Source organism: Podarcis bocagei (genome assembly GCF_964188305.1).
Source record: "Podarcis bocagei genome assembly, chromosome: Z".
In the NCBI taxonomy this organism is placed as follows: domain Eukaryota; kingdom Metazoa; phylum Chordata; class Lepidosauria; order Squamata; family Lacertidae; genus Podarcis; species Podarcis bocagei.
The window spans coordinates 1,157,784-1,181,981 of NC_138140.1; the positions used below are offsets into that span (position 1 = coordinate 1,157,784).

The 24,198-nt window shown below is 45.4% G+C and overlaps 1 protein-coding gene across 2 annotated transcripts in view; it reads right to left on the reverse strand.

The window, feature by feature from the left end:
- Positions 1-1,859: 1,859 nt before the first annotated feature.
- LHX2 (LIM homeobox 2) overlaps positions 1,860-24,198 on the reverse strand; it is a 55,844-nt gene continuing 33,505 nt past the window's right edge. For both annotated transcript variants that reach the window (XM_081179806.1, XM_081179805.1), the window contains exon 5: positions 1,860-2,760. In XM_081179806.1, the coding sequence (XP_081035932.1) occupies positions 2,473-2,760 (288 nt within the window). In that variant the 3' untranslated portion in view covers positions 1,860-2,472. The remainder of the gene's footprint in view (positions 2,761-24,198) is intronic.

A 24,198-nucleotide genomic window follows, 5' to 3' on the forward strand; every position in this document is an offset into this window, starting at 1 on the left:
AACCATTACTGCTTAAAGTGGCATCACAAGGATTTAAAGGTGTGGTTTGAATGTGGCCTGACTCTGCCCAGAGTGGAGGGAGAACTGCAGGGCAGCGGCGGCAGGTGATTGGCGTGGCAGGAGAGGATGGAGAGTGTAAGTGGGAAAGTTCAAGGACAAACCAAAGAAACATTTCAGCGTAGAATGGTAGTATCCATGCCTCTCTTCAAGGGCCTTGGCTAAAGGTGGCCAAGATGTAGATAAATGTAGATAAATTGGAAAATAAAGATAGGATGATACCCTTTAATCAACAGGCGCAGACTTTGCTTGGATAATATCTGGAAGGACTTTATATAAAAAAGTAGTCGGCTGTTAACACTTGCATAAGTATTAGGATAATAACACTATACCAATTTATATAAGACTGTATGGGAATATCGTATATTGCATTTTTGTGCATACACACACACACACACACACACACACACTTTTCTATATGTATGTTTGTTGTTCTCCCCTCCCTCTTTTCCTTCTTTTTTTCTGTATCACTTAATTTCTTTTAATTGGAATCACTTTAATGAAAAATAAATAAATAAATAAAGAGCCTTGGCTATTCTTCTACAGATTTCAACGACATATTGTTGTGAACAGGGATTTTCAACTCTGACAAATGTGAAATATCAGAAAAGAGAAAGGCTTCTTTGTGTTGATGAAGGGAGGAGAGTTTGTTTGTCTCGAATTAGACCTAATAATATAGCCCTCCTCACAACAGTGTTATTTTGGGGATTGAACAAGGAGGGGAGAACCAGGCAGCCCACCTTCAGCTTCTGGGAGAGAAAGTGGGATAGAAATGCAACTGATAAATAGTAAGCAAAGAATAGCGAAGGATGAGCAACGTGCACAAAGAGTGGAGGCATTCAGTCAGTGATCCTTGGCATGGCAAAAGGGATGGCCACACAAGAGGGTCCCTGTTTCCACCTGGGGAATGGTGCAGAAGCTGCTGTAGGGGGAGTGTGGAGGCACACAGGAACCTGACTCAAACACAGAGTTGGGACATTGGCTTATCTAGCTCAGAAGCACAGTCCTCATCATTCCTGACCCCATTGGCCATGGGAGTTGGAGTCCAGCAACATCTGGAGGGCACCATAGGCATCGTCAGCCTTGCAACTTTCTCTGCATGGCAGGCAAAAATTATTTCCTCATCCAAAAGCCTTTCCTCTTGGGGAGAACTGACCTATTTACTGAACTTGGCTCCTGCCCCTGCCATGTTTATTGAGGGTGTATATGTGAAAAGATAGTGCGTCCGAACAGAATAAGAGTCCTGCTTGTTCAAGCCCATGTCCCATCCAGCCCAGCATCCTGTTCTCACAGGGTCCAACCAGATGCCCTAATGGGCAGCCATGAGGCAGGATCTGACCATATGAGCCCTCTCCTCCTCTGTAGTTTCCAGCAACTAGTGTTCAGAAGCACCACTGCCTCCGACAGGGGAGGTAGTACACAGCCGTCTTGGCTGTATTTTGAAAGTCAGAAGCGATTTGATGGACCATCATCAAGGCCATTGTATACTCCTCCATATAGACACCAAGTTGATCTTGCCAATGGGAGGTCTTGAAAGGGATCCATCCTTCCTCCACTCCTCCCTTCCCACCAACCTACAGGCATATGTACACACACACACACACACACACACACACACATGTACACACGTAGCCTTCGCCAGCCTGATGCCCTCCAGATGTTTTGAATTACAACTGCCAAGCTGATGAGAGTTGAAATCCAAAAACATCTGGAGGACACCATGTTATGGAAGGCTCTCTTAATGGGCCCGGCATCTCAGGCTGGGACTCCTTGTATTCACAACACTAACCAACACGAACCAGTTTCCTTTAAGTGGTTTTATTACTGGTTAGATTTTTACAAATTCTGATAGCTGAACAGACTTTTCACTTTTAAAATTCTAAAACATCAGAACAATCAATGAAGGGCTTAGGACTAATTCAAAGTAACAAAACTCTTATTAACATTTTTTTTTCATTTATTTTTTCTTCTTCTTCTTTGTGTTTGTTTGTTCTTTGCCCTGGTCATAAATACACAGAGAGGAAAAAAGGAGATGGGCGTGGGGGGGGGGGCATGGGTGTGATCCAGAGGATGGGAGAACAGTATATAAGGCACATGGCAGTCTTTGAAAATTACAGAAGCTTTAGCCAACTTAAATTAATTGCTGTTTCCCTCGCCCAGTCCACAAAACTGTACATTGACACAAATGTTGTGTGGCAAGTTGCTCTTCCAAGTGAATCCTCCGTCCGCCCTGTGACCGTCACACCAGACCGAACCGTGCTGCTGTTCTCCTTCTCCTCAGAAATACCCTACGCTGTGGCTAGCCCAGCTGTGAGAAAGTCTCTAGTAAAAATACGCTTGGAACTCAACTAAGAGTAATTTCTTTTTCAAAGGAAAAAAAAGAAAAAGGGAGGGATGAAGGAAGGGAGAGAGTCATCAGAAAAGACTTGTGAGCGTTGTCTGTGAAGGGCTCCGAGATTCGTGGACCTCCAAGCCTCCGGGCACCGAGGTCAAGACCGAGGTGACTGATGGCATACTGGGGTTTGTCAAGTCCGTTAAGGTAGTGGGGGTGCTGGACGGGCTCATGGAGGTGTTGGAGATTTCGGAAGCAGGGCCCGAAGGCGTTCCGGCCTGGAGGGTCGAGTCAGACGTCTTGTCCACCCCTGTGTTCTCTTGGCGTAAGAGGTTCCGTCTGAATTTAGCACGTGCATTTTGGAACCAGACCTACAACCAGTCAACAGGAGGGTGGGGGTGAAGGGAGAGAGAGAGAGGGTGGGGGGACTATCAGTGGGTGGTTTCATTTCAAAGCCCCAATTGGTAAGCATGAAAAATATACATTTACAATGCGAAATGGATATTTTGAACAACAACTGAAGCATTTTCAAAACAAGACGAAATAAAATACTGAAATATATATTTATAGTTATTATTCCTTTCATTTTGTGATATTTCACTACAATGTGCTCTTGTTGAGCATCAGTATTGTGGAACAGCTTGCCCCTTCCATGGTTCTCTTTTGCTGGCTGGAAAATACATTTTTATACAGGCAGACTTTTGCCTGCTAATTCTTACCTGTGGTGGTCATTTCTACCTCTAATCTTTGCCACTGTCAGTTTTTAAATGCATCCCTAATGCTCCGCATTGTATGTATTTTTAATTTTTTTTGGGGGGAGACCCTAATTTTTGATACCTTTTAATTGTTTTGAAGTGTCACAAGCCATCCTGAATAGTGCATGGAAGGCAGGATGAATTTTTAATAAATAAACAAATAGCTCAGAAAAATGATACGTTGTATCCAACTACATTTTACCCAGAGTAGACCCACTGAATTAAATGGGCATGACTAACTTAGGTCCATTCACTTCCATCAGTCTACTCTTCAGCAGAAATTAAGACAGAGACACCCAAACACCTTGCAACTGTATGTGCAATAATAAATTAACAATAATTATAATAAAAACAGTAAGATTGTATGAGTTGGAAGGAGAAAATACCTTGGCCTCCCTGTGGGGAAAACTGCACATTGTGATTCAAGAACAAAAGTGCTCACAGTTTCACCTGGCTGACCAAAACTGCTTGTGTTCTTGTCTAAGCGCATTGATGCACAGGAGAAAACATGTTACTGATTGATTGGTTTTCATTATTGCGTTTAAATCCAAAGCCATGTTTCCCAGGAAACGTAAGTACCTAAGAAGAGCCTGCTGGATCAGGCCCCTCTAGTCCAGCATTCTGTTCCCCCAGTGGCCCATCAGATGCCCATTGTGGGGAAGTCATTGCTGGCTCCAGTTGCAGAGGCAGAGTGAAGTCATCATGGATAGCCCTCTCCTCCATGAATTTCCCTAGTGCTTTTCTAAAGCCATCCAAGCTAGAGGCCACGACCACTTCCTGTGGGAGCAAGTTCCATAGTACAAACAACCTCCATCGGTTTTGCCGTGACAGCTCAGCTCCACCAGGCCTCCTCTCCCCACAACTCTCCCCTGGAGGCGGCCCCCCGTCAGGCTGCCTCAGTGGGAGAGATACGAAGCAGGAGACTCGTTTCACCTGCTTTCATAGAATAGAATCATAGAATCATAGAGTTGGAAGAGACCACAAGGGCCATCGAGTCCAACCCCCTGCCAAGCAGGAAACACCATCAGAGCACTCCTGACATATGGTTGTCAAGCCTCTGCTTAAAGACCTCCAAAGAAGGAGACTCCACCACACTCCTTGGCAGCAAATTCCACTGTCGAACAGCTCTTACTGTCAGGAAGTTCTTCCTAATGTTTAGGTGGAATCTTCTTTCTTGTAGTTTGGATCCATTGCTCCGTGTTCGCTTCTCTGGAGCAGCAGAAAACAACCTTTCTCCCTCCTCTATGTGACATCCTTTTATATATTTGAACATGGCTATCATATCACCCCTTAACCTCCTCTTCTCCAGGCTAAACATGCCCAGCTCCCTTAGCCGTTCCTCATAAGGCATCGTTTCCAGGCCTTTGACCATTTTGGTTGCCCTCCTCTGGACACGTTCCAGTTTGTCAGTGTCCTTCTTGAATTGTGGTGCCCAGAACTGGACACAGTACTCCAGGTGTGGTCTGACCAGAGCAGAATACAGTGGCACTATTACTTTGATGGAGGTCACCAGGTACCTCCTGCCAGCTGACCAAGACAAGAACAGTTTTGGCTTTCCTCTCCCCCCTTCCACCCTTGTGTGTTGTATTTTTGTTTGTTTGTTTATTCGAATGTAAGCCTGAGGATAGGGAGTGTCTTGTTTTGATGTCATGTAAGCCACTCTGGGAGGCCTTTTGGCTGAAGGGCCCAGAACAAATCCTCTACGTAATAAATAATCTCTTGCCTTCTCTGACAACAATCACATATTCAAGCAGAGAGCACAAGACAGGCTCAAAAATCTCTTAAGCCTCATGCTTCAGGCCTTTCAAAAAAATGAAATGTGGATATACCACCCTTCATCCATAGATCTCCGGGGGGCTCACAGCATAAAAACACAAGATGAAAACAGAAAATACATAAAAAGGAGAACAAGAACAGAACAAACCCATAACCAACCCCTCCCTCCCACAAACCCATTTCAAAGGATATAGGATGTTAGTCAGCCAAAGGCCTGGCTGGAGAAAAACGTTTGCCCCTGGTGCCTAAGGAAGTATAATGAAGCTGCCAGGCGGGCCTTCTTGGGAAGAGCATCCCATAAACAGGGAGCCACCACAGAAAAGGATCATTCTTGTATTGTCCCCCCTCTAGACCTCTCATGGAGGAGGCACATGAAGAAGGTCTCGGGCAACCATCACAGGGTTCAGGTAGGTTCATAGGGAGAGAAATAATGAGGTCCTGTGTTCTTTCTACTTTTTTTTTTTTTTTAGATTTATGGTATATGCAGGCTTCAAGGAAGTCATGTTTCAAAATGAGTAAGTTGCTTATTTATCAGAGGGAAGGAAAAGGAAGCTGGGAAAAGATACGCAACACTTTCGCATTTGGCTGCCCAAGGTACACAGTCCTGTGGGTGTTCTGCTCATTCACAACCCTGTCTCTTCCGTCAGCCTTAAAGTAAGAAACGAAACAATAGGGGAGGCTGAAGGTCTGGGTTTCTGGGTTCCTGGCCTGGATGTGGCCCGCTTTGTGGAAGGAAGAGAGACAAAGAGAGATGTGCTAGTCACCTTGATCAACGACTTGTAGGGGGAATCATGCAAAGCTTTATGGGGGTAAAACATCCCCCTACACACACACACGTCAGGCTGATAAAGATGTGTTTATGGCAGGAACATATCCAACACCCATTTCATTTCTGAAAAATTACAATTGTTTGATTGGGAAGAATACTTAGATTCCCCCTTCTTAGCCCCACAATGGGCACCTTCTAGCAGTCCATGTTGTTGTAGTTGTAGTTGTTGTAGTTGTTCTTACCACACCTCTTTCCCTGATGGGACTCAAGGTAGCTTACAGATAAAAATGAAACTGTTTAATGAAATTGTTAAAAAAAAGTAAACATGGTTAGAACTACATACATACATAAAACCTCTTAAAACCATAGAAATAATTACAATAAAAACAACACAGCACCAGTCCTTTCATTAAAGCAGTCAGTTCCCAAAAGCCTGTTGAAATGAAACAGTCTTCACTTCCTGGCGGAAGGACAGCAAGGAGGGAGCCAATCTGGCTTCTCTAGGGAAGGATTTCCAAGGTCGGGGGCAGCCACCGAGAAGGCCCTCTACCATGTCACCTCCAAAGCATGCCTGCGAGGGTGACAGGAGTGAGAGAAGGGCCTCCCTCAAGATCTCAGAGCACAGGCCACTTCATATGAGGGAATGCAGTCTTTCATATAGTCTTCCATGTAGCACAAAGCACTGCACTAAAGACGAGACACGGAATATTATTTAGCTCAGCATTCCCCTACATGGGGCTACCTTCTTGTGACCAGGAAACTACAACTAATCCAGAATGAGGCAGCTAGACTGGTGACTGGGGGCGGCCACCGAGACAGCATAACACCGGTCTTAAAAGACCTACATTGGCTCCTAGTACGTTTCCGAGCACAATTCAAAGTGTTGGTGCTGACCTTTAAAGCCCTAAACAGCCTTGGACCAGTAGACCTGAAGGAGCGTCTCCACCCCCATCATTCTGCCCGGACACTGAGGTCCAGCTCCACAGTTCCCACATTGCGAGAAGTGAAGTTACAGGGAAACAGGCAGAAGGTCTTCTCTGCAGTGCTGCCCTCCCTGTGGAATGCCCTCCCATGTCAATGTCAAGGAAATAAACTTCTGTATAGGGAAGTTTTTAATGTTTGATGTTTTATTGTGCTTTTATTTGTGTTGGAAGCCGCCTAGAGCAGCGGGAGCCACCAAGCCAAATGGGCAGGGTATAAATACTAGAATTATTATTGTTGTTATTATCCCCTTATGGAGGCCCAGTCCTTGTTGGCCAAAATCTCAAGTGATGAACTTGTGAACCAGCCCTAAGTGGTGTTGGGTCAAACTAAGCCAGAGGCTCCATTCCTGGTGGTGCCCTTCCACTGATTCCATGCAAGTTTCAGCTTTGTAAACTTACTTGCTTCCTCACTCTCCCAAAAGCCAGACACTCCAGCATCCTGGAAGCTTCCTGGCAGGTCAGGGAAAAGTTGGGTTTTGGCTGCTCTAGGGCTGCATTAATTTTTATTACTAATATCCCACCTTTTCTCCAGACCAGGGCTCACGGCTGCTTATGCAAATTAAAAACAACACAGACAAAATACAAAAAGCTAAAAACATATAAATGATAACTATCAAAAAGTGTTTAAACTCTAACAGAATTAAACAATATAAACAAATTTACTGAAATAGAGATAATAAAAACAGCTCGGCACTATTAAAAGCCATTTCCTTAAAAGGCAGCCGCTTCTGAAAGGCCTGTCAGAACAAAGCAGTCTTCAGTCGCCGGTGGAAGGACAGCAAGGAGGGGGCCAGTCTGGCTTCTCTAGGGAGGAAGTTTGGACATAACTGGATGTGACGCCATTAGCAGAATTAGCTTGACAAATCGCTTCACCAACTAAGAGCAGCCACATAGCACCAGCCACAGAATCAAGAAAGAGCTATCAGTCTGTCAGTCCTTTCAGTTTCCAGGGCCTAAGTTCCCAAGGAGTTCTGGCTCCAAGCGGCTTTTCACACTGTAACTCTGAGCTCACAAAAGCCCCATTCCATTCAGTGAAAACTTCTGGACATGACTCTCACCACTTAATAATAATTGTGTTCATCAATAAAGCTGGGATGGAAGGTTTTTTTCAAGCAGAGTAGCTGGATCAGAGTTTCAAAAGTTCTGAGGTGTTTGACAGACACAGTAGCATAGTGTGGGTTGCTAGCACCCAGGGCAAGGCAAGTATTGAGCCCCCTAACCCATGAACCATTGGCACTCCTTGACTGCCTCCCTCCAGTCCAGTACTGAACCCCTTACCCACCCACCCCCCAGCACATGTATTGTATTTTAAGAAAATACTGAAGTTACTGAAGTAAAATGTATTAAATGCTAGTATATTAAAAGTGATTTAGAATCACCTGCTTTTAATTTTTGCAAATTTTTAAATACCGGTATTGAAATCTACATTGAAATCTCTCTCCATTGACAGTATTGCTATGTTACTCGTTCTTTCTTGGCTCATTGTAGATCTCTGATACGTTTTGATTAAGTTTTGAGGAACTTCTTTAACAACTGGCAGTTGTAACAGTGATGGTTAAAAAGATTCTTAATGTCACAACAAAGTTAGTCAAGCTTTCACTTGTACACCCACTAAAGCAAATCTAAAGCTGTCCAGTTAGCAATCGTCCTTATACAAGACAATATGGTGCCAAAGGCAATTTAGGAAAGTTTTTAATGTTTGATGTTTTATCATGCTTTTACTATTCTGCTGGGAGCCACCCAGAGTGGCTGGGGAAACCCAGCCAGATCGACGGGGTATAAATAAAATTATTATTATTATCATCATTATTATCATTATCATTATCATTATTATTATTACTACTACAGCAATCATAGCTGCAGCATTCAACTCTGTTTACTTAGCACATGCATGCTGAATTTGTTCAATGATAAAACCATCTTTTTCAGTATCCAACAATGTCTGGATTTGCAAGAAAGCAAATCGCTGGTAAGGCATATTCATCTGTATTGTACATTTTGTAATTTCTGCCTTATGCCAATTACCACAGCAGGGGCTACACAGATGCCCCAGCAGAACCAGTCTAGTCCTTCCACACAATCCTGCCTCACCGCTGCCTTTTTTCTGCAGAAGCTGCTGTAGGGAAGGTGGCAGCACAGCAGTGCTCCACTGGACTCCTGCAAAACCACTTTGGGCACAGATGTATTTGCATACCCTAAAGTGTCCTCTCTCCTGTTTCCTCATACCTGTGAAAGCTACCCAGGCACCTGAAATAGAGGGCCTTTAACTACCACAGCAAGAATCTATCAACCAAAACTGGCACATATCCAACTGCAAAACACCATTAATACGCTTCTAAATGAGATCTGCTTAGCCTCAATTACCAAACCCACAATGAACAAAATATTTATTCAAAGGCTGAAATGAAGCCACAGCCTTTTATCCTCAAGGAAGAAGATTCCTATTTTGATTGCTAATCCTGCTGCATATTCTACAGCTATCAGTCACAGCATTAGCAATGGGAAGAGAATGCCCGGGGCCTGGACCGTAATAAATTACTATTTCTGCAGCAATGCTACCTTTAGACACATCTACCCCAAAGCATTTCATCCCCAACTGGTGGGGCAACTGTCTTAAGGCACAAAGGACGGCTGCAGGGCAGAGTCCCACCTTTAAGTAACAATATCGTTACTGAGATGTTCTACAAAACCCTGATGGCGCTTAAGCAGGCTGAGGGAAATCCCATCATGTGATGAGATGCCAGGGTAAGCAGGTGAGCGGCAGTGTGGGCAGCCCACAGGCCCGTATGCAAAAGCTCTCTTATTAGGGTGGTGGCAAAAAATGACACACATTCCAGGTGCGGTGGAGAAAAGTCGATCACTCTCATCTTTTCCTGGCCTGAAACATGGGTGTAGCCAGGGGACAGGCAGCTGCCCCCACCTAAATCAATAAAATCAATAAAAATGCATAACTAAATGACGCTGTGCACCCCTCCCCAACAAAAGGCTTGCCCCCCCCCAACAAAAATCTTGGCTATGCCCATGCCCGGAAACCAAATGCCTTGGAATGTAGCAAACACTTCTACAAAAGACAAAGTGCTTCCCTGGTACCATAATGTGAAAATCTACGATGTTCTGCACCTTCAGACTTGGCATTCAGAGGAGACCCGATCCAAGCATCTCTGGAGCCCTAGATGATCTGAAGCATAATCTCCCCCAAACCACTTTTTGGAGGTGCCTCCAGGAGCTGAGAGGCCAACGTCCCCCCTTCCCCCGAAGATGCTGCGTCCAGCCCAGGGACCGACCACAGCTAGAGTGCAAGGCTTGCCTGGTCCCTGCGAATAGTGAGAGTGCTTCTCCAGCTGACCTATGGCAGGAATGCCCCTGCTTAAAGCTTCAGCTCCCAAACGTGGGGCTCACCCACTCACCCACTCACAGCCGCCTCTTCTCTTGGGCTAAAAGGAGGGATGCTGACATTTCCTTCTTCAGCAGTCAGGGATGAAAGGCAGGCCGCTCCAGGAGTGGCTTGGAGGTGGGGACACATTTGTTGCCCAACCTGCACCCCTACAAATTTTGCACCTCGTGCAACCACCCCAGTGTCTTCACGCACTACACCACTGGACAGGCCAGATCTGCAGTGAAGAGCATTGGTAAAGCACTGGGAGGTCTCAAACAGGGTGCTCTGGCAGTGGGTTCCTGGTGCCAGAGCCTCCAAGGCCCTGTTTTGGCTTGACAATGGAAAGAGCTGCTGAGCTGCCCCCTCACCTGCTGTAGCGCCATCCCTGCAGGTGCCCAGAATAGGATGCTGCGAGCTTGGAGCAAAGGTCAGGATTCAGCCCTGCTTAGACCTCCACTCAGAAGACCAAGGGGACAAGGACCCCTCAGCAGATCTCCCTCCAGCCACACTGTCAGCGAAACCTGAGGAACTGTTGGATCCTGACATCCCTGGCCCAGGACCAGAGTTCTTGATGCCTGGATTCATGGCCAGCTGTGAGGCACCCACGCACCAGTTTGTCACCCCAGGACCATAGGAAGGAAAGAGGCTGCAAGCCAAGGCAGAGTGTCAGGGCTGCTGGCAAAGTGCCCGGCCGGAGGCTTCTTGGGGGGGGGAGGGGGCAAGGACCTGCCTGAAACAGGACCTGGCTGAGAACCAGGCAGGGGTGGAGCCACGATGTTTGTTTAAGAAGGCCGTGTCCAACATAGACAGATGTTGGAAGTGTAATGCTGAGAAAGCGCAGGCACATGACGCATTCCTTCTGTCCTGAGGTTGTTGTATTTGCCAATTTTGCATTGGCAAAACCCTTGATAATTGCAGGTGTACACTTTTAAATTATATTCCTGTACTTATGGGGATTAACAGCAAGACAATAAGTGCGGACTTTGCAAGCCCTTATGGTTCCTAAGTGAGCTGTACTTTGAGCCTGGAAGGACAGGTGTCCATCTTCTATTACACAATGATCTGAGGAACTAGCTGCATTAATATTGAATTTAAGATGCATGCACTCGTGGCTACTGCATCCGTAACGTGAACTGATGGTGGCTTTTTTTGTTGTTGTTTAAGTTAGTATTATCAGTATATTATTATTATCATTCAATTTACTCCATGTGATTGTAAAAAATCACCTAACAATTTACAAAAAGAACAATAAAACCATCAGGAAAGACAGCTCTTTAAAATTTCCAATAAAATAAAATAAAATCAGCAATAAACTTGAAGATTAAAATATACATCAGCATCAGTATTATTAGTAGTATTATTATAAGTTTCTTATTTCTCTTCCTTTCTTTGTCAAATCTGCAAATAAAAGAAGTACCGTATTTTTTGCTCTATAAGACGCACCAGACCACAAGACGCACCTAGTTTTTGGAGGAAAACAAGAAAAAAAATATTCTGAATCTCAGAAGCCAGAACAGCAAGAGGGATCCCCGCGCAGTGAAAGCGGCAATCCCTCTTGCTGTTCTGGCTTCTGGGATAGCTGTGCAGCCTGCATTCGCTCCATAAGACACACACACATTTCCCCTTACTTTTTAGGAGGGAAAAAGTGAGTCTTATAGAGCAAAGAATACGGTAATAATAAAAACTAAGCAGTGGAGCCTCCAGCTCCGATGTAAGTCTATCAGGCTTCACCACTGAAACAACAGCTTCCCTAGAGCATCAGCTGCCAGCACAAAGCTTTCCTGGACTAGTAAAACGAACTCCAGGTCACTTCAACAGCGCACAGAGTTTCTCACCAGGCCCTACAAAGTTTCCAAGTATATCCATGCACCTGATCATGTGGGTATTAGGCCACAAAAACCTATTCCACAATAATTCTCTTAAGTCTTTAAGGTGCTGTTTTTGCTGCCACAGCAAGAAAACCCACCAGCTGGATGAATATTTTGACCCAATGTGCAGCAGCTGTGGAAAAGGCAGATTCCATGCTATAGGTCATCAGGAAAGGGACTGGAAATTAAACTGCCGATATCATAATGCCTTTATACAAACAGCTTTTGTTCAGTTCTGGTCAGCTTGCCTCAGAAAGGAGACTGCAGAGTTTGAAAAGATTCAGAAAAGTTCAGCCTCAAGAAGTGACACCCTATGAAGAACAGTCACAATATGAGAGGTTTTTAGTTTCGAGAAAAAGCAAGGAAGAGGGGGAATGATGGACGTGCATAAAATTACACACAATGCAGAGAAAGTGGCTCTGCAAACCTTTTCCTACCTCTCTCAGAACACCAGAAGTTGGGGACATCCAATCCAGCTGAATGATGAAAGATTCAAGACTTTTCATGCAGCACACAGTTTAGACTGGGGAACTCCCTCCCACAGGAGAAAGTGGTGGCCGCCAGCAGTAACTACCCACGGCTACCAATCACGATGGCTGTGTGCTGGCTCCAGTACCAGAGGGATGCAACTTGCCAGGAGGCAGAAGAGGCTCTCGCACTCGCGACCTGCCTTCATGCTTTGCATAGCCGCCTGGCTGGGCAATGTAAGTAAGGAACAGGACGCTGACCTAAACTCCTCCAGCAGCCAGGCTGTTGTTCTATTTTATAATTATCTTTATATCTCACTTTTCCTTCAGGGAGCTCAAAGTGGCATACACAGTTCCTCCCTCTCCCCATTTTATCCTCACAACAACCCTGTGAGGGAGGTTAGGCTGAGAGAGCAGGACTGACCCCAGGTCACCCAGTGAGCTTCAGGGCTGAGTGGGGGATTTGAACCTGGGCCAGTGTGGTGTAGTGGTTAAGAGCGGTAGTCACGTAATCTGGGAAACCGGGTTCGTGTCTCCGCTCCTCCACATGCAGCTGCTGGGTGACCTTGGGCCAGTCACACTTCTGTGAAGTCTCTTAGCCCCACTCACCTCACAGAGTGTTTGTTGTGGGGGAGGAAGGGAAAGGAGAATGTTAGCCGCTTTGAGACTCCTTAAAGGGAGTGAAAGGCGGGATATCAAATCCAAACTCTTCTTCTTCTTCTTCTTCCCCTGGGGGCGTGGGTGGCGCTGTGGGTTAAACCACAGAGCCTAGGACTTGCTGATCAGAAGGTCGGCGGTTCAAATCCCTGCGATGGAGTGAGCTCCCGTTGCTTGGTCCCTGCTCCTGCCAACCTAGCAGTTCGAAAGCATGTCAAAGTGCAAGTAGATAAATAGGTACCACTCCGGTGGGAAGGTAAACGGCTTTTCCGTGCGCTGCTGGTTCGCCAGAAGCGGCTTAGTCCTGCTGGCCACATGACCCGGAAGCTGTACGCCAGCTCCCTCGGCCACTAAAGCGAGATGAGCGCCACAACCCCAGAGTCGGCCACGACTGGACCTAATGGTCAGGGGTCCTTTTACCCTTTACTCACTCTCCCCAGTCCAGCACTCTTACCACTACACCACACTGGCTCTCACCATATGTCAATCACAGAATCATAAAATTGGAAGGGAGCGCAAGGGTCATCTAGCGCAACTGCCTGTGATGCAGGAATCTTTCCGTCCTACATGGGGCTCGACCCCTGATCCTGGCATTAAGAGTCTCGTGTTCTACCAGCTGAGCTATCCCACAGGCATAAACAGAAGAGGCTGGACCAGATCAGACCAAAGGTCTGTCTCTCCTGCAGCCCATTTTACACAGTGTCAGGCCTCAGGATGGGTTAGATGTGAGCATGTGGTCCTGCCAGTGCCGGATTTACATATAAGCTAAACAAGCTGTAGCTTAGGGCCCCACCCTCTTGGGGGCCCCAAAAAAATTTAAAGGGAAAAAAACCTGGATGTACAAAATATAAGATAAAAAAACAAATAAGATGGCTTTAGATACCTATTCGGTCCATAAATTACCATATAGAATATATTCAACACAAAAAGCAGCAGCGATTGTTGTTGGCAAAGGACAGCTGGACATATAAAGGCCCTATTACCTTCAGTAGCTGAGGGCCTCATCAAACCTAAATCTGGCCCTGGGTCCAGCACAAGGCAGGATGAGGGCTGGGTCAGGGTTCAGAGCAGGATAAAAGCTTCTGAGGGCCAGAGGCAGAGAACAGTCAGGATGGAAGCCAACACCCAAGCAGAAGGCGCAGGAGGCTGGAAGAATCATCTCAGAGAGGAAAGGGTTTTATAGGGCCAGGTGCACCAGGATTGGCCCAGAGGTGGGGTCAGCTGACAGAATCTTTGTGCAGACTGGCATGACAAGCTAGGTGGCGCATTTGGGACCCGGAGTTCATTCCACCAGGCTTGCAGCGGAAACCAGCAGATAGCAGCTGCCATTTTGCAATATTCTGCAAGAGCAAATTCCATAAACAAACTATTTCATTGGCTGATCCTGAGTTCTTGTATTATGGGGAAAATGGGGTGGGGGTGGAGAACCTTCTCTGCTAACTTTCCTCACATCATATGTCATTTTATAAATTTCTGTCATGATTGATTCCCACCCCATCAACTTTTTAAAACTTCTCCCATTGCCCAGAGGTGAGAAATTCAAAGTCCTCCAGATGTTGTTAATAATAATAATAATAATAATAATAATAATAATAATAATAATAATTTATTTATTATTTATACCCCACCCATCTGGCTGTGTTTCCCCAGCCACTCTGGGCGGCTTCCAACAGAACACTAAAATACAATAACCTATGAAACATTAAAAGCTTCCCTAAACAGGGCTGCCTTCAGATGTCTTCTAAATGTCAGGTAGTTGTTGTTCTCTTTGACATCTGGTAGGAGGGCATTCTACAGGGCAGGTGCCACTACCGAGGAGGCCCTCTGCCTGGTGCCCTGTAACTTGGCTTTTCGCAGTGAGGGAACCACCAGAAAGCCCTTGGCACTGGACCTCAGTGTCCGGGCTGAACAATGGGAGTGGAGACGCTCCTTCGGGTACACAGGACCGAGGCCGTTTAGGGCTTTAAAGGTCAGCTCCAACACTTTGAATTGTGCTCAGAAACGTACTGGGGGCCATTGTAGGTCTTTCAAGACCGGTGTTATGTGGTCTTGGCGGCTGCTCCCAGTCACCAGTCTAGCTGCCACATTCTGGATTAATTGTTGGCCTACATCTGCATGGAAGTCAAGGTTCATGAACATCTGGAGCGCTACAAGTTAGCTACCCCTATTCATCCTCATTTGCAATATTCCCAGTATGGAGACATCCATTTGGAGAGCCTCACCATCCAGTAATGGATTTCGCAATCCTAAATAATTTTTGAGTCATCCACAGACTTGGCCACCCCTGACTCCAGATTGATTGGTTGGTTATTTAATTGTTTGTTTGTTTGTTAAGCATACCACCCTTCATCCATATATCTCAGGGTAGATTTCACAACATAAAAATACAAGATTTAAATACAATATTAAAAAAATTCAAGAAAAAAACAAAACAGTACCCCCACACATACCTCTTTCCACAAACCCATTTAAAAGTAGGATATTAATCAGCCAAAGACCTGGTTGAAGAGGAATGTTTTTGCCTGACACCTAAAGGTGTGTAATAAAGGCAGCAGCCGAATGGCCCTGGGCAAAGCATTTACGAATAAGTTATATAGCCTCAGTTTCTGATCCTCCTATCTCATGACTGCTAGGTTTACTTATTGTGAGGGACTTTATCAAAAGTTTTTCTGAGGACTCAGTCGCTGCCTAGGTAGAAGTAGACCAGAAATACTGTATTGTTGGTGAACAGGCCAAGATTTGTCACATAGTGCTCTGGTTTATTTTGTAATCTCTCTTGACCTTTTGCTTGTTTCCCCTGCTTCCTTTTGCGCTTAATAAAATTCACAGTTAGACTAGCAAAGTCTGTGTAAAATGCCAGGTCCAGGAGTATGGAAATCCACACGTTCAAAGTTCTAAGACCAGAATGCATAAAGCCAGGTTGTTGTTTTTTCTATTCTCATGGAGAAGCAGAGATGGAACGCTGGCCTTGCGCTCAGAGTAAATTGCAAGACATTGGATGGAGAGGCAAGGCTCACAGATCCAGAATCCCTACATCTAATTTTTAATTGGACATCCCTAGACAGTGAGGGGGTCTGGAGACAGTTGCACATGGCAGTTCAGGACCACTCACACATTAAAGCTTTATGCAGTGTCAAAGTGCCGTCCCATATCCCAATTTCTGACAAATATTAATCCAGGCTACTAGTTCCACGGCTTTTTGATTTATGGGGTTTTCTGCAGAAACAGGGCTCCTCCAGACTTTTGCTTGCACAAAGTTCACATGGTGGTTAGATGGCGGGGGGGGGGGGTCCAGGCTCTATTGACAGCTCATTCTGCTTTGTTTATGAGGCAGTTATGGGACATTGAGCTTCTGCCTGATTTGCTGGCAGGATTTTTTAACATGCTTTATCTTTAGTCATTCTTTCATTCCTCTTTTTTCAATGCACTCCCCCCCCCCAATCAAAAGTCCATGAATTATTATTATTATTTTGTTAGCGGTGAGTTTGCTTCACTGGGATAAACACTTAAAATCCACAAACCTAAAATTTCCAGTTTGCATTTGAAACTCTCCTTCAAATATTGAAAGCCTGAAGGCCCCCTGGGGAGGTCCAGAATGAATGGGGAAAATGATACACGACAGAATTATGATGAGGGTGTTATTGTTCACATGATGTGCAAACATGAATGGCTACAGAAGCTGCACCTCATCCACTGATAGGCAGAAGACCCTAACGCCCAAAGGGGCACTGGCTTGCATTTTTAAAAAAGCAACAACAAAAAAGAACATTTATTTACATATCTATGAAATATATAGTGCTATTCATAAAACATATCAGAACAGATTACAACAACAAGTATATGTAAAACCATGCAATAAAAACCTAATAAGGTTTTTATAATCCAAAATCAGCTAACTATTATGCAAATATATATTCTTCATTGCGTGCATAAGCCTAACAGAATGTTAAAGTTTTCTGCAGGCATTTAAAAGGTTGGCACAGAAGGCGCCTGCCAAATCTCTGTCGGCAGAGCAATTCCACAGGACTGGGCCAGGGATTCTAAAGGCTCGGTTTCTTGTTGTCAAATGAGCCTCACCAACTATGGGGATTATGAACTGAGACCAACATATCATTATTTCAGAAAAACTCCCCATACAATTCTGGAGTCACAAACTATCATAGGCTGAAATCCTTAAGTTAATACTGTCGGGGGGGGGGGGAGATACAGAACAACTTTTGGCCCCCTGAAATCTCCTTTCCGTTCACAAAGAAATATGCATCTTCATTGGGAAAAATATGAAAGACAAGAGGACACCACAGAATTGCATGAAACAGAAACCCTTGAAGAGAAAATAATTGCCTTGGTGGTATAATTGGTTTATTATTTCATATGTGTATCCTGTCTTTCTTTCTAGACAAGAAACAAGGAAGCAAAACAGGAGAGGAAGTAGGAATAAGTCACAGCATCCACTATCCTGAAATTGTAAACACATTCTGCCCCATATGACTACACATTTTGCCATGCACCCCTTGCAAACTCTGGCCGGTGTCCAAATAATATACAATTCAGCATCCAACGAATATCCACTGAGAAGGCCTCCCTGCTCCGCTTAGGAACACCCCAGAGACATATGCCCATCACTATCCAAAAAACATTTCAGGTAAAGGCAAGGCTGAAAGCTCAGGTCCAGGAAGTCATCCCCAGGTGATGGTTTGAAGCTACCTAAAACCATCACCTTGCTAAAGCCGAGAAGGTCCGGGAGTGGTCAGTGCCTGGGTTGGGTGGTCACCTGGGAGCCACACCTGTACACTGCCTCGGGTCCCATGATGGAATAAAGTAGGATATAGAAGAAGCTAATAAGAAAGTGAATAAATAACATCTTGAAGTAAACTGGGGTTTTTGGGAGATATAGTATATTTTGTTTTGCATTATGGTTTGCATTTAAATTCTTACTTCTTTGCTGCACTTATCTGCTGAGCAATAACAGCAGATGCTTGGAATCAAAGGCTCAGTTGTTTGCGGGGACAATTCGTTTATTTACATTAATTTTCTCAATGAACTACATAAAGGCATTTGGTGAATTGTTTGCCCTAAATCTTGTAATTTTTAGGCTTAACTTTGTTGCCTGGTGCTGCTCCTGGCCTTAACAGCAGCATGACACACAAGGATGTCTCCCTTAGAGCAGGGATGTCCAACCAGTAGATTGCAATCTACCAGTAGATCCCCAGATGATCCTGGTAGATCGTGGGATCCTTATCATGTAGAAAAAGTTATGGAGGGAAAGCTCAACAACTCTGGGCAGTCCACCCACCCCACGCACGCTCCTCCTCCCTCCAATGCCTATGGGTAGATCACTGCCAGTTTTTTAATACTGGGAGTAGATCCCCGTCTCTTGGGAGCTGGACGTGCCTGCCTTAGAGGACAGTTCTGCTGCCCCTGTGGACCATGCTTCATGGGTGGGGTGGGCCGGCCCTGCCTGGTGGTCCAGTGAGAGAACAGGATGCTGGACTAGACAGACCTTCTGTTGACCCAGCAGGAGTTCTTCTTATGTTCCTTTGAGAGAGGAAGCGAAGCATAACCTTACAGTTCAAATATGCTTCCCCTTTAATTGCCTCCCCCTCTAAACTAAACAGTTTCTCAAAGATGGGGGACTCTCTTTCACTGGAGATTTTGAAGCAGAGATTGGGTGGCTACCCTGTGAGGGATTATCTATCGGTGATTCCTGCGTGTTGGGGTTAAATGTCCCTTGGGGATTCCTTCCCACTTGACAATTCTGTGATTCAGTACTGAGTCTCTCCAAGCAAGGAAGGTGTTCCAATTGCTTATCCTTCCAGTTATCTTTTCCTCTTTCATTTCCAGCTCTATACAGTGGTACCTCAGGATGCGAACAGGATCTGTTCGGAGCCCCATTTGCATCCTGAAGCGAACGTAACCCACGACTGTGCGTCTGCACATGTGTGGGTCGCGTTTCGCCGCTTCCGCGCATGTGTGTGACGTCATTTTGACCGTCTGCGCATGCATGAGCTGTGAAACCTGTAAGTAACGTGCTCCGTTACTTTTGGGTCGCTGTGGAGCACAACCCGAAAGCGCTCAACCTGAAGCTACTTCAACCCGAGGGATGAGTGTCCTGCCATGTCCTTTTTGACTAAAGATGACCATAAGTGGACTTGCTATCAAGGGCTTTTGGCCATGGTGGTTCTGCTCTGCCTCCGCAGCCGGAAGCAGCTGCGCTTCTGAATACCAGCTGCTGGAAACTGGCACAGGGAAGGGAGAGTGACCTTGCTCTCAAGTCCTCCTTTTGGTTTCCCAGAGGCGCCTCTTTGGCCACTGTGAGAACACGATGTAGGACTAGACAGGCCTCTCCCCAGATGCAGCCGGCTCTACTTAAGATATCGCAAGGACATCTGATTACTGGCGGCTTTCTTGTCTTGTTTGTCAGGGAGACCCGCATGCCTCCAAACTGGACCAATCAGAGCCCAGCCCCCCTTAAGGGCCGAAGCAGCCATGGAGCCTCTAGCCGAAACGTTCCCAGGCTTTCCTGCTGAAAAATCCCAAAACAATTGCATCCTGCCTCTGATAGCCATTGTCATTATCAACATGCTCCAAGACCCAACTGATTCCAAGCAAAAAGCACAAAGCAAACTCTTCATCATTTGCAAACCTGCCAGATGTGAATATTTTCAAAGATTTGCACCACAGAGCCCTTTCACCTCAAGGCTGGCTGCTGTATTACCTGGGTCTCTTTCATAGTCTGGAAAGGCTGAAGGCTGCCAGTCTCCCCATAGAAGACTCTCTCGACCCTGATAAACCTTGTAGCTCTGAGCTGCTGCCTTGAACACAGGAGGCTGCAGGTTAGATCCCTGTCATCTGCAGGCAGCGCTGGGGAAATACCCTTTGGTTTGCTGTCTAGCATGGACCGGGGGGGGGGCGCTTCCTAGGCTATCAATGAGAGGTTTGCACCATCAAGACCCAACAATTGTTGCCTCCCAGTATTACCCTTCAACAACAACCCCTGCCTCCATTAAGTAAACAAAGAATTCCATGCCTACTGTTAGATACCTCACTGTTGCCACTTTTCTTGAGGGCCAGTGGTTATAGTGCTGGACTAGGACCTAGGAGGGATGCGGGTGGCACTGTGGGTTAAACCACAGAGCCTAGGACTTGCCAATCAGAAGGTTGGTGGTTCGAATCCCCAAGACAGGGTGAGCTCCCGTTGCTTGGTCCCTGCTCCTGCCAACCTAGCAGTTCAAAAGCACGTCAAAGTGCAAGTAGATAAATAGGTACTGCTCCGGCGGGAAGGTAAACGGCATTTCCGTGCGCTGCTCTGGTTTGCCAGAAGCGGCTTAGTCATGCTGGCCACATGACCCAGAAGCTGTACACCAGCTTCCTCGGCCAGTAAAGTGAGATGAGCGCCGCAACCTCAGAGTCATCCGCAACTGGACCAAATGGTCAGGGGTCCCTTTACCTAGGACCTGGGAGCTCAGGGTTCAAATCCCCCCCAACTCAGCCATGAAGCTCACTTTGGGTGACCTTGGGCCAGTCCCTGCCTCTCACCCTCACCTGCCTCACAAGGTTGTTGTGGAGATTACATGATAAGGGGGAGGAGAACCATGTAAGACAATGTGAGCTTGGGGGGGGGGGAGGTGGGATGAAAATGCAATTTAAAAATAAAATAAAGCTTGGGTCCTTCATATGTTTTGCGGCTTCTCGGGGAACTGCTTGTTGCCTTTTAGTTAATTGTTTCATCATGGTCTGACTGTCGTTAGGCTCCAGTGTGTCAGTCCCCTTGAGCACTTCTGCAGGAAGTGGAAAGGCAGTCGAGAAACTGCTTTAATGCAATCATTAGATGCTTATTGCTGGAATGGGGTCTTCACAGGGGCCATAGCACAGCAGCAGAGGATCTGCTTTGCATTCAGAAGGCGCCAGGTGGATTCCCTGGTACCTCCAAACAGAAAGCATCTAAGCAGCAGGAGGTATGGCGGAGGCAGCTGCTGCCAGTCAGAGCCAAGATGAACTAGGGGTCTCAATCAGTCTAAGTCAGTTTCATGTCTCCCACGCATCATGAAAGTGGCAATTGTTGTTTATTTTAATGCTAAGATTTGTAGAACGAATTTCAGAACATTTTGATCCATTTGTATGGTTCATCCAGGAGGTGACCTGTTTATTGAGCTTTCATCCTGGTTGGCTTGCACAAAATTTCTGTGGAAGTCAGACTATGCCTGGTCTTTGTTGAGCATCTTTTCAGTTTTTTAGTGAAGTGGTTATAAAACAATGCATATTCACCCTGACTGGTTTGCACAGGGGTTTATGAGTCTTCCCATTAAACCACCGCTCTAAACCATGACTGTGTTTCCTTTACGTACAAAACAAAACATAATTCTACGCCAAGGCAATTCAAGTCTGAATACTATGCAGTGTATACATTAATAGGCAACCGTAAATATACTTTCTCCAGGTTTGTATAATTATGCAGCTGTTAATACTACACATTATTACACTTAGGAATATTCTGGATTTGCTAGCTGCCTTCTGTACCCAGTGCTACAGAATCAATTGCAACACACACACCCCTGATCCCCTAAAATGTCAGTGTAAATGAATTCAATTGTATGGATTTGTTATCTTTGCTTCTTGCTTTTTCTCTATGTATCCGATCTTCCAGGCACTGTGCGCCACCATCTGCCAGAAGTTCCCTTCCAAATTCCACACAGGACAATCTGGTCACATTCTCCACACCAAAGAATAAATGGACGCACATCTGATACCAGAGAGGGTGATACCCAGAAACCAGCAGAACATGTCAACCACACAGGATCTTTATGAAGTCATTTCTGAGCAAAGGAACTTCCAACAGAAACTCGCAGTGGAAAACTCACCAGAAAGTACAGGATTTAATCCTACTACAGGAGGGGAGTCAATCGACCAATGCCAAGATATTTGCGTTATCGTCAGTGCCACTTCATGAATGGACACGGTAACTATTTTACATATGTTTTCAGTTTAACCCAGTTATGGGTTTTCATTTCATTTCCCCCTCACCTCACAGCTAATGTTTTCCGTTTCTAACATCCCTATGAGTATATGCCTCTAACAAGTGAAAATGGCACTGCAGGCATCTGAGGAGGAGGAGGAGGCCACTAGCCCACGGAAGCTTTTGCTGTAATAATAATGCCCCTTCTAAGTGCAGAAGTTATTCCATCTCTCTCTCTCTCTCTCTCTCTCTCTCTCTCTCTCTCTCTCTCTCACACACACACACACACACACACACACACACACACAGCACTTTGCTTAGCATCTAACCTGATGAAGAATTTTGTTGGACTCAGAACCTTGCTCGCTATATTGTGGGCATTCTGGTTGGTCCCTGTTGAAAGGACTTTGCCACTTTTATTTGCTTGCTTTAACCCTTGCTAATATATGCAATCCACCTCTCTTTCCACACAGTTAGTTGGGTGGCTTTCTGTCTCTCTCTTACTTGGCATGCCAAACATTGGCAAATGCACACCCCTGCTGTGGAATAAATAATGGTGCTCTGTCATGTCCCTGCTCCACTACTGGCCTGGCCTAGCTGAAGGCCCTGTCCTAACCAACCCAGTTTTTATCCCACTGGGCAAAATGCTGCCCTTTCCTGTCTTTCTTTCTTTCTTTCTTTCTTTCTTTCTTTCTTTCTTTCTTTCTTTCTTAATTTTATTTTTTTATTAATAATGCACACACAACATTACAAATACAACCATTCAAATACCGACAATACAAACGCACTACAGAAATACAAACATAAATATTACACCTACGTGACTTCCCTCCACCCGCGTTCGTCATTTCTTATATCTTTATTTATATTGCAATTTGTAACTCTCATCTTTATTATTGTTATTTAACTATTAATTTGTTATCTGTATCAACTTTACAAACTTAATCTAAACATATCTGCATGTCATCTGTATGCTGCCTTTCTGTCTTCCATGGTCGCACCCTCAGGAGAGAGAATTCTGCGGCTGCTTCTAAAAACACAGACGTCTGTGGTCCAGGAAGTCCCTAACCTCCTCCAGTGGGTCTACTGGGCTCACTCATGAAACGAAGGCACTCTGCACATGTTCAGAAACCTGGCTGCCTCTACTTCTTTACACGCACCCAGGCGGGTGCAGAAAACTGGCTGGGGGGCACAGAAATACTGGAGTCCAAAACACTGATATACCAGTATTCCCAACACTGACTGGCAGTAACGGCTGTCCAGGAATACAGGAAGGATTACAGGAAGCAGTAAATCATCAGAAGCAGGAATTCCTTTTTAACTTGCACACCTCAAATTCTAGAAAACAAATAAAACATATCACCCCCCCCCAAAAAAAAACCACACACACCCTCTACGTAAGTGATATCAACCATAAGCAAGTGAGGTGGTCACATATTTGTGCATATCAGCCTGACCCCTGCCAAAAGGAAACTTCTAGCAGGGCTTAATTCTTTTGTGCTGATGGGTCACTTGAACTCAACACCCCAGAACCTGCTTCCCATACCTGGCAACATCAACACTATGGAAGACAGGGAGGCAATATAGATGGCAGCGTCCCCAGTGCAGGCTGTGTATACAACTGGGCTTGCACGCTGCTTGGAGATTTACTTATTTATTTTTGAGCATGCAGTTTTATAAATTTTCTAAACGAATAAATAAAACTAAAATGATGCAAGCTAAACCACCATGTCCCTTGGAAAAGGCTTGCAGACTGAACTGTTTTCAGCACACCCAGCAGAGCTTTCCAGCACACAATGACAGCCATCATCACAGACCGTAGAGGAAAGGAGAGGGAGAATTCTGGAGGGCAAAGGTTGAGACCAGCCTCTCTGGCAGATGCCCGTCAAGGTGGTGTCAAAAGCCAGGACATAGCTAATGTTTGCTTTAATGATTTTACCTTTATTTTTAATGATACTTTATGTATATTCATTTTTAATTGGTTCGTGGGGAGTCAGTCACATTTTATATACACTTGTACACTGCTTGGAGATGTTTAGGGTTTTTCCAGTTTATAATTTTTCTAAATATAATGCACCCTAAGCACCACAATCCCTTTGCAAAAGGGCCTCTTGTGATGGTGAATTAGGCCTAGGGGGCAGGAGGCAGTTGGGGAGCCCCAATGCCAGAACTGGCTTCAGTGCAGAGATGGGATCACCCAGAAGG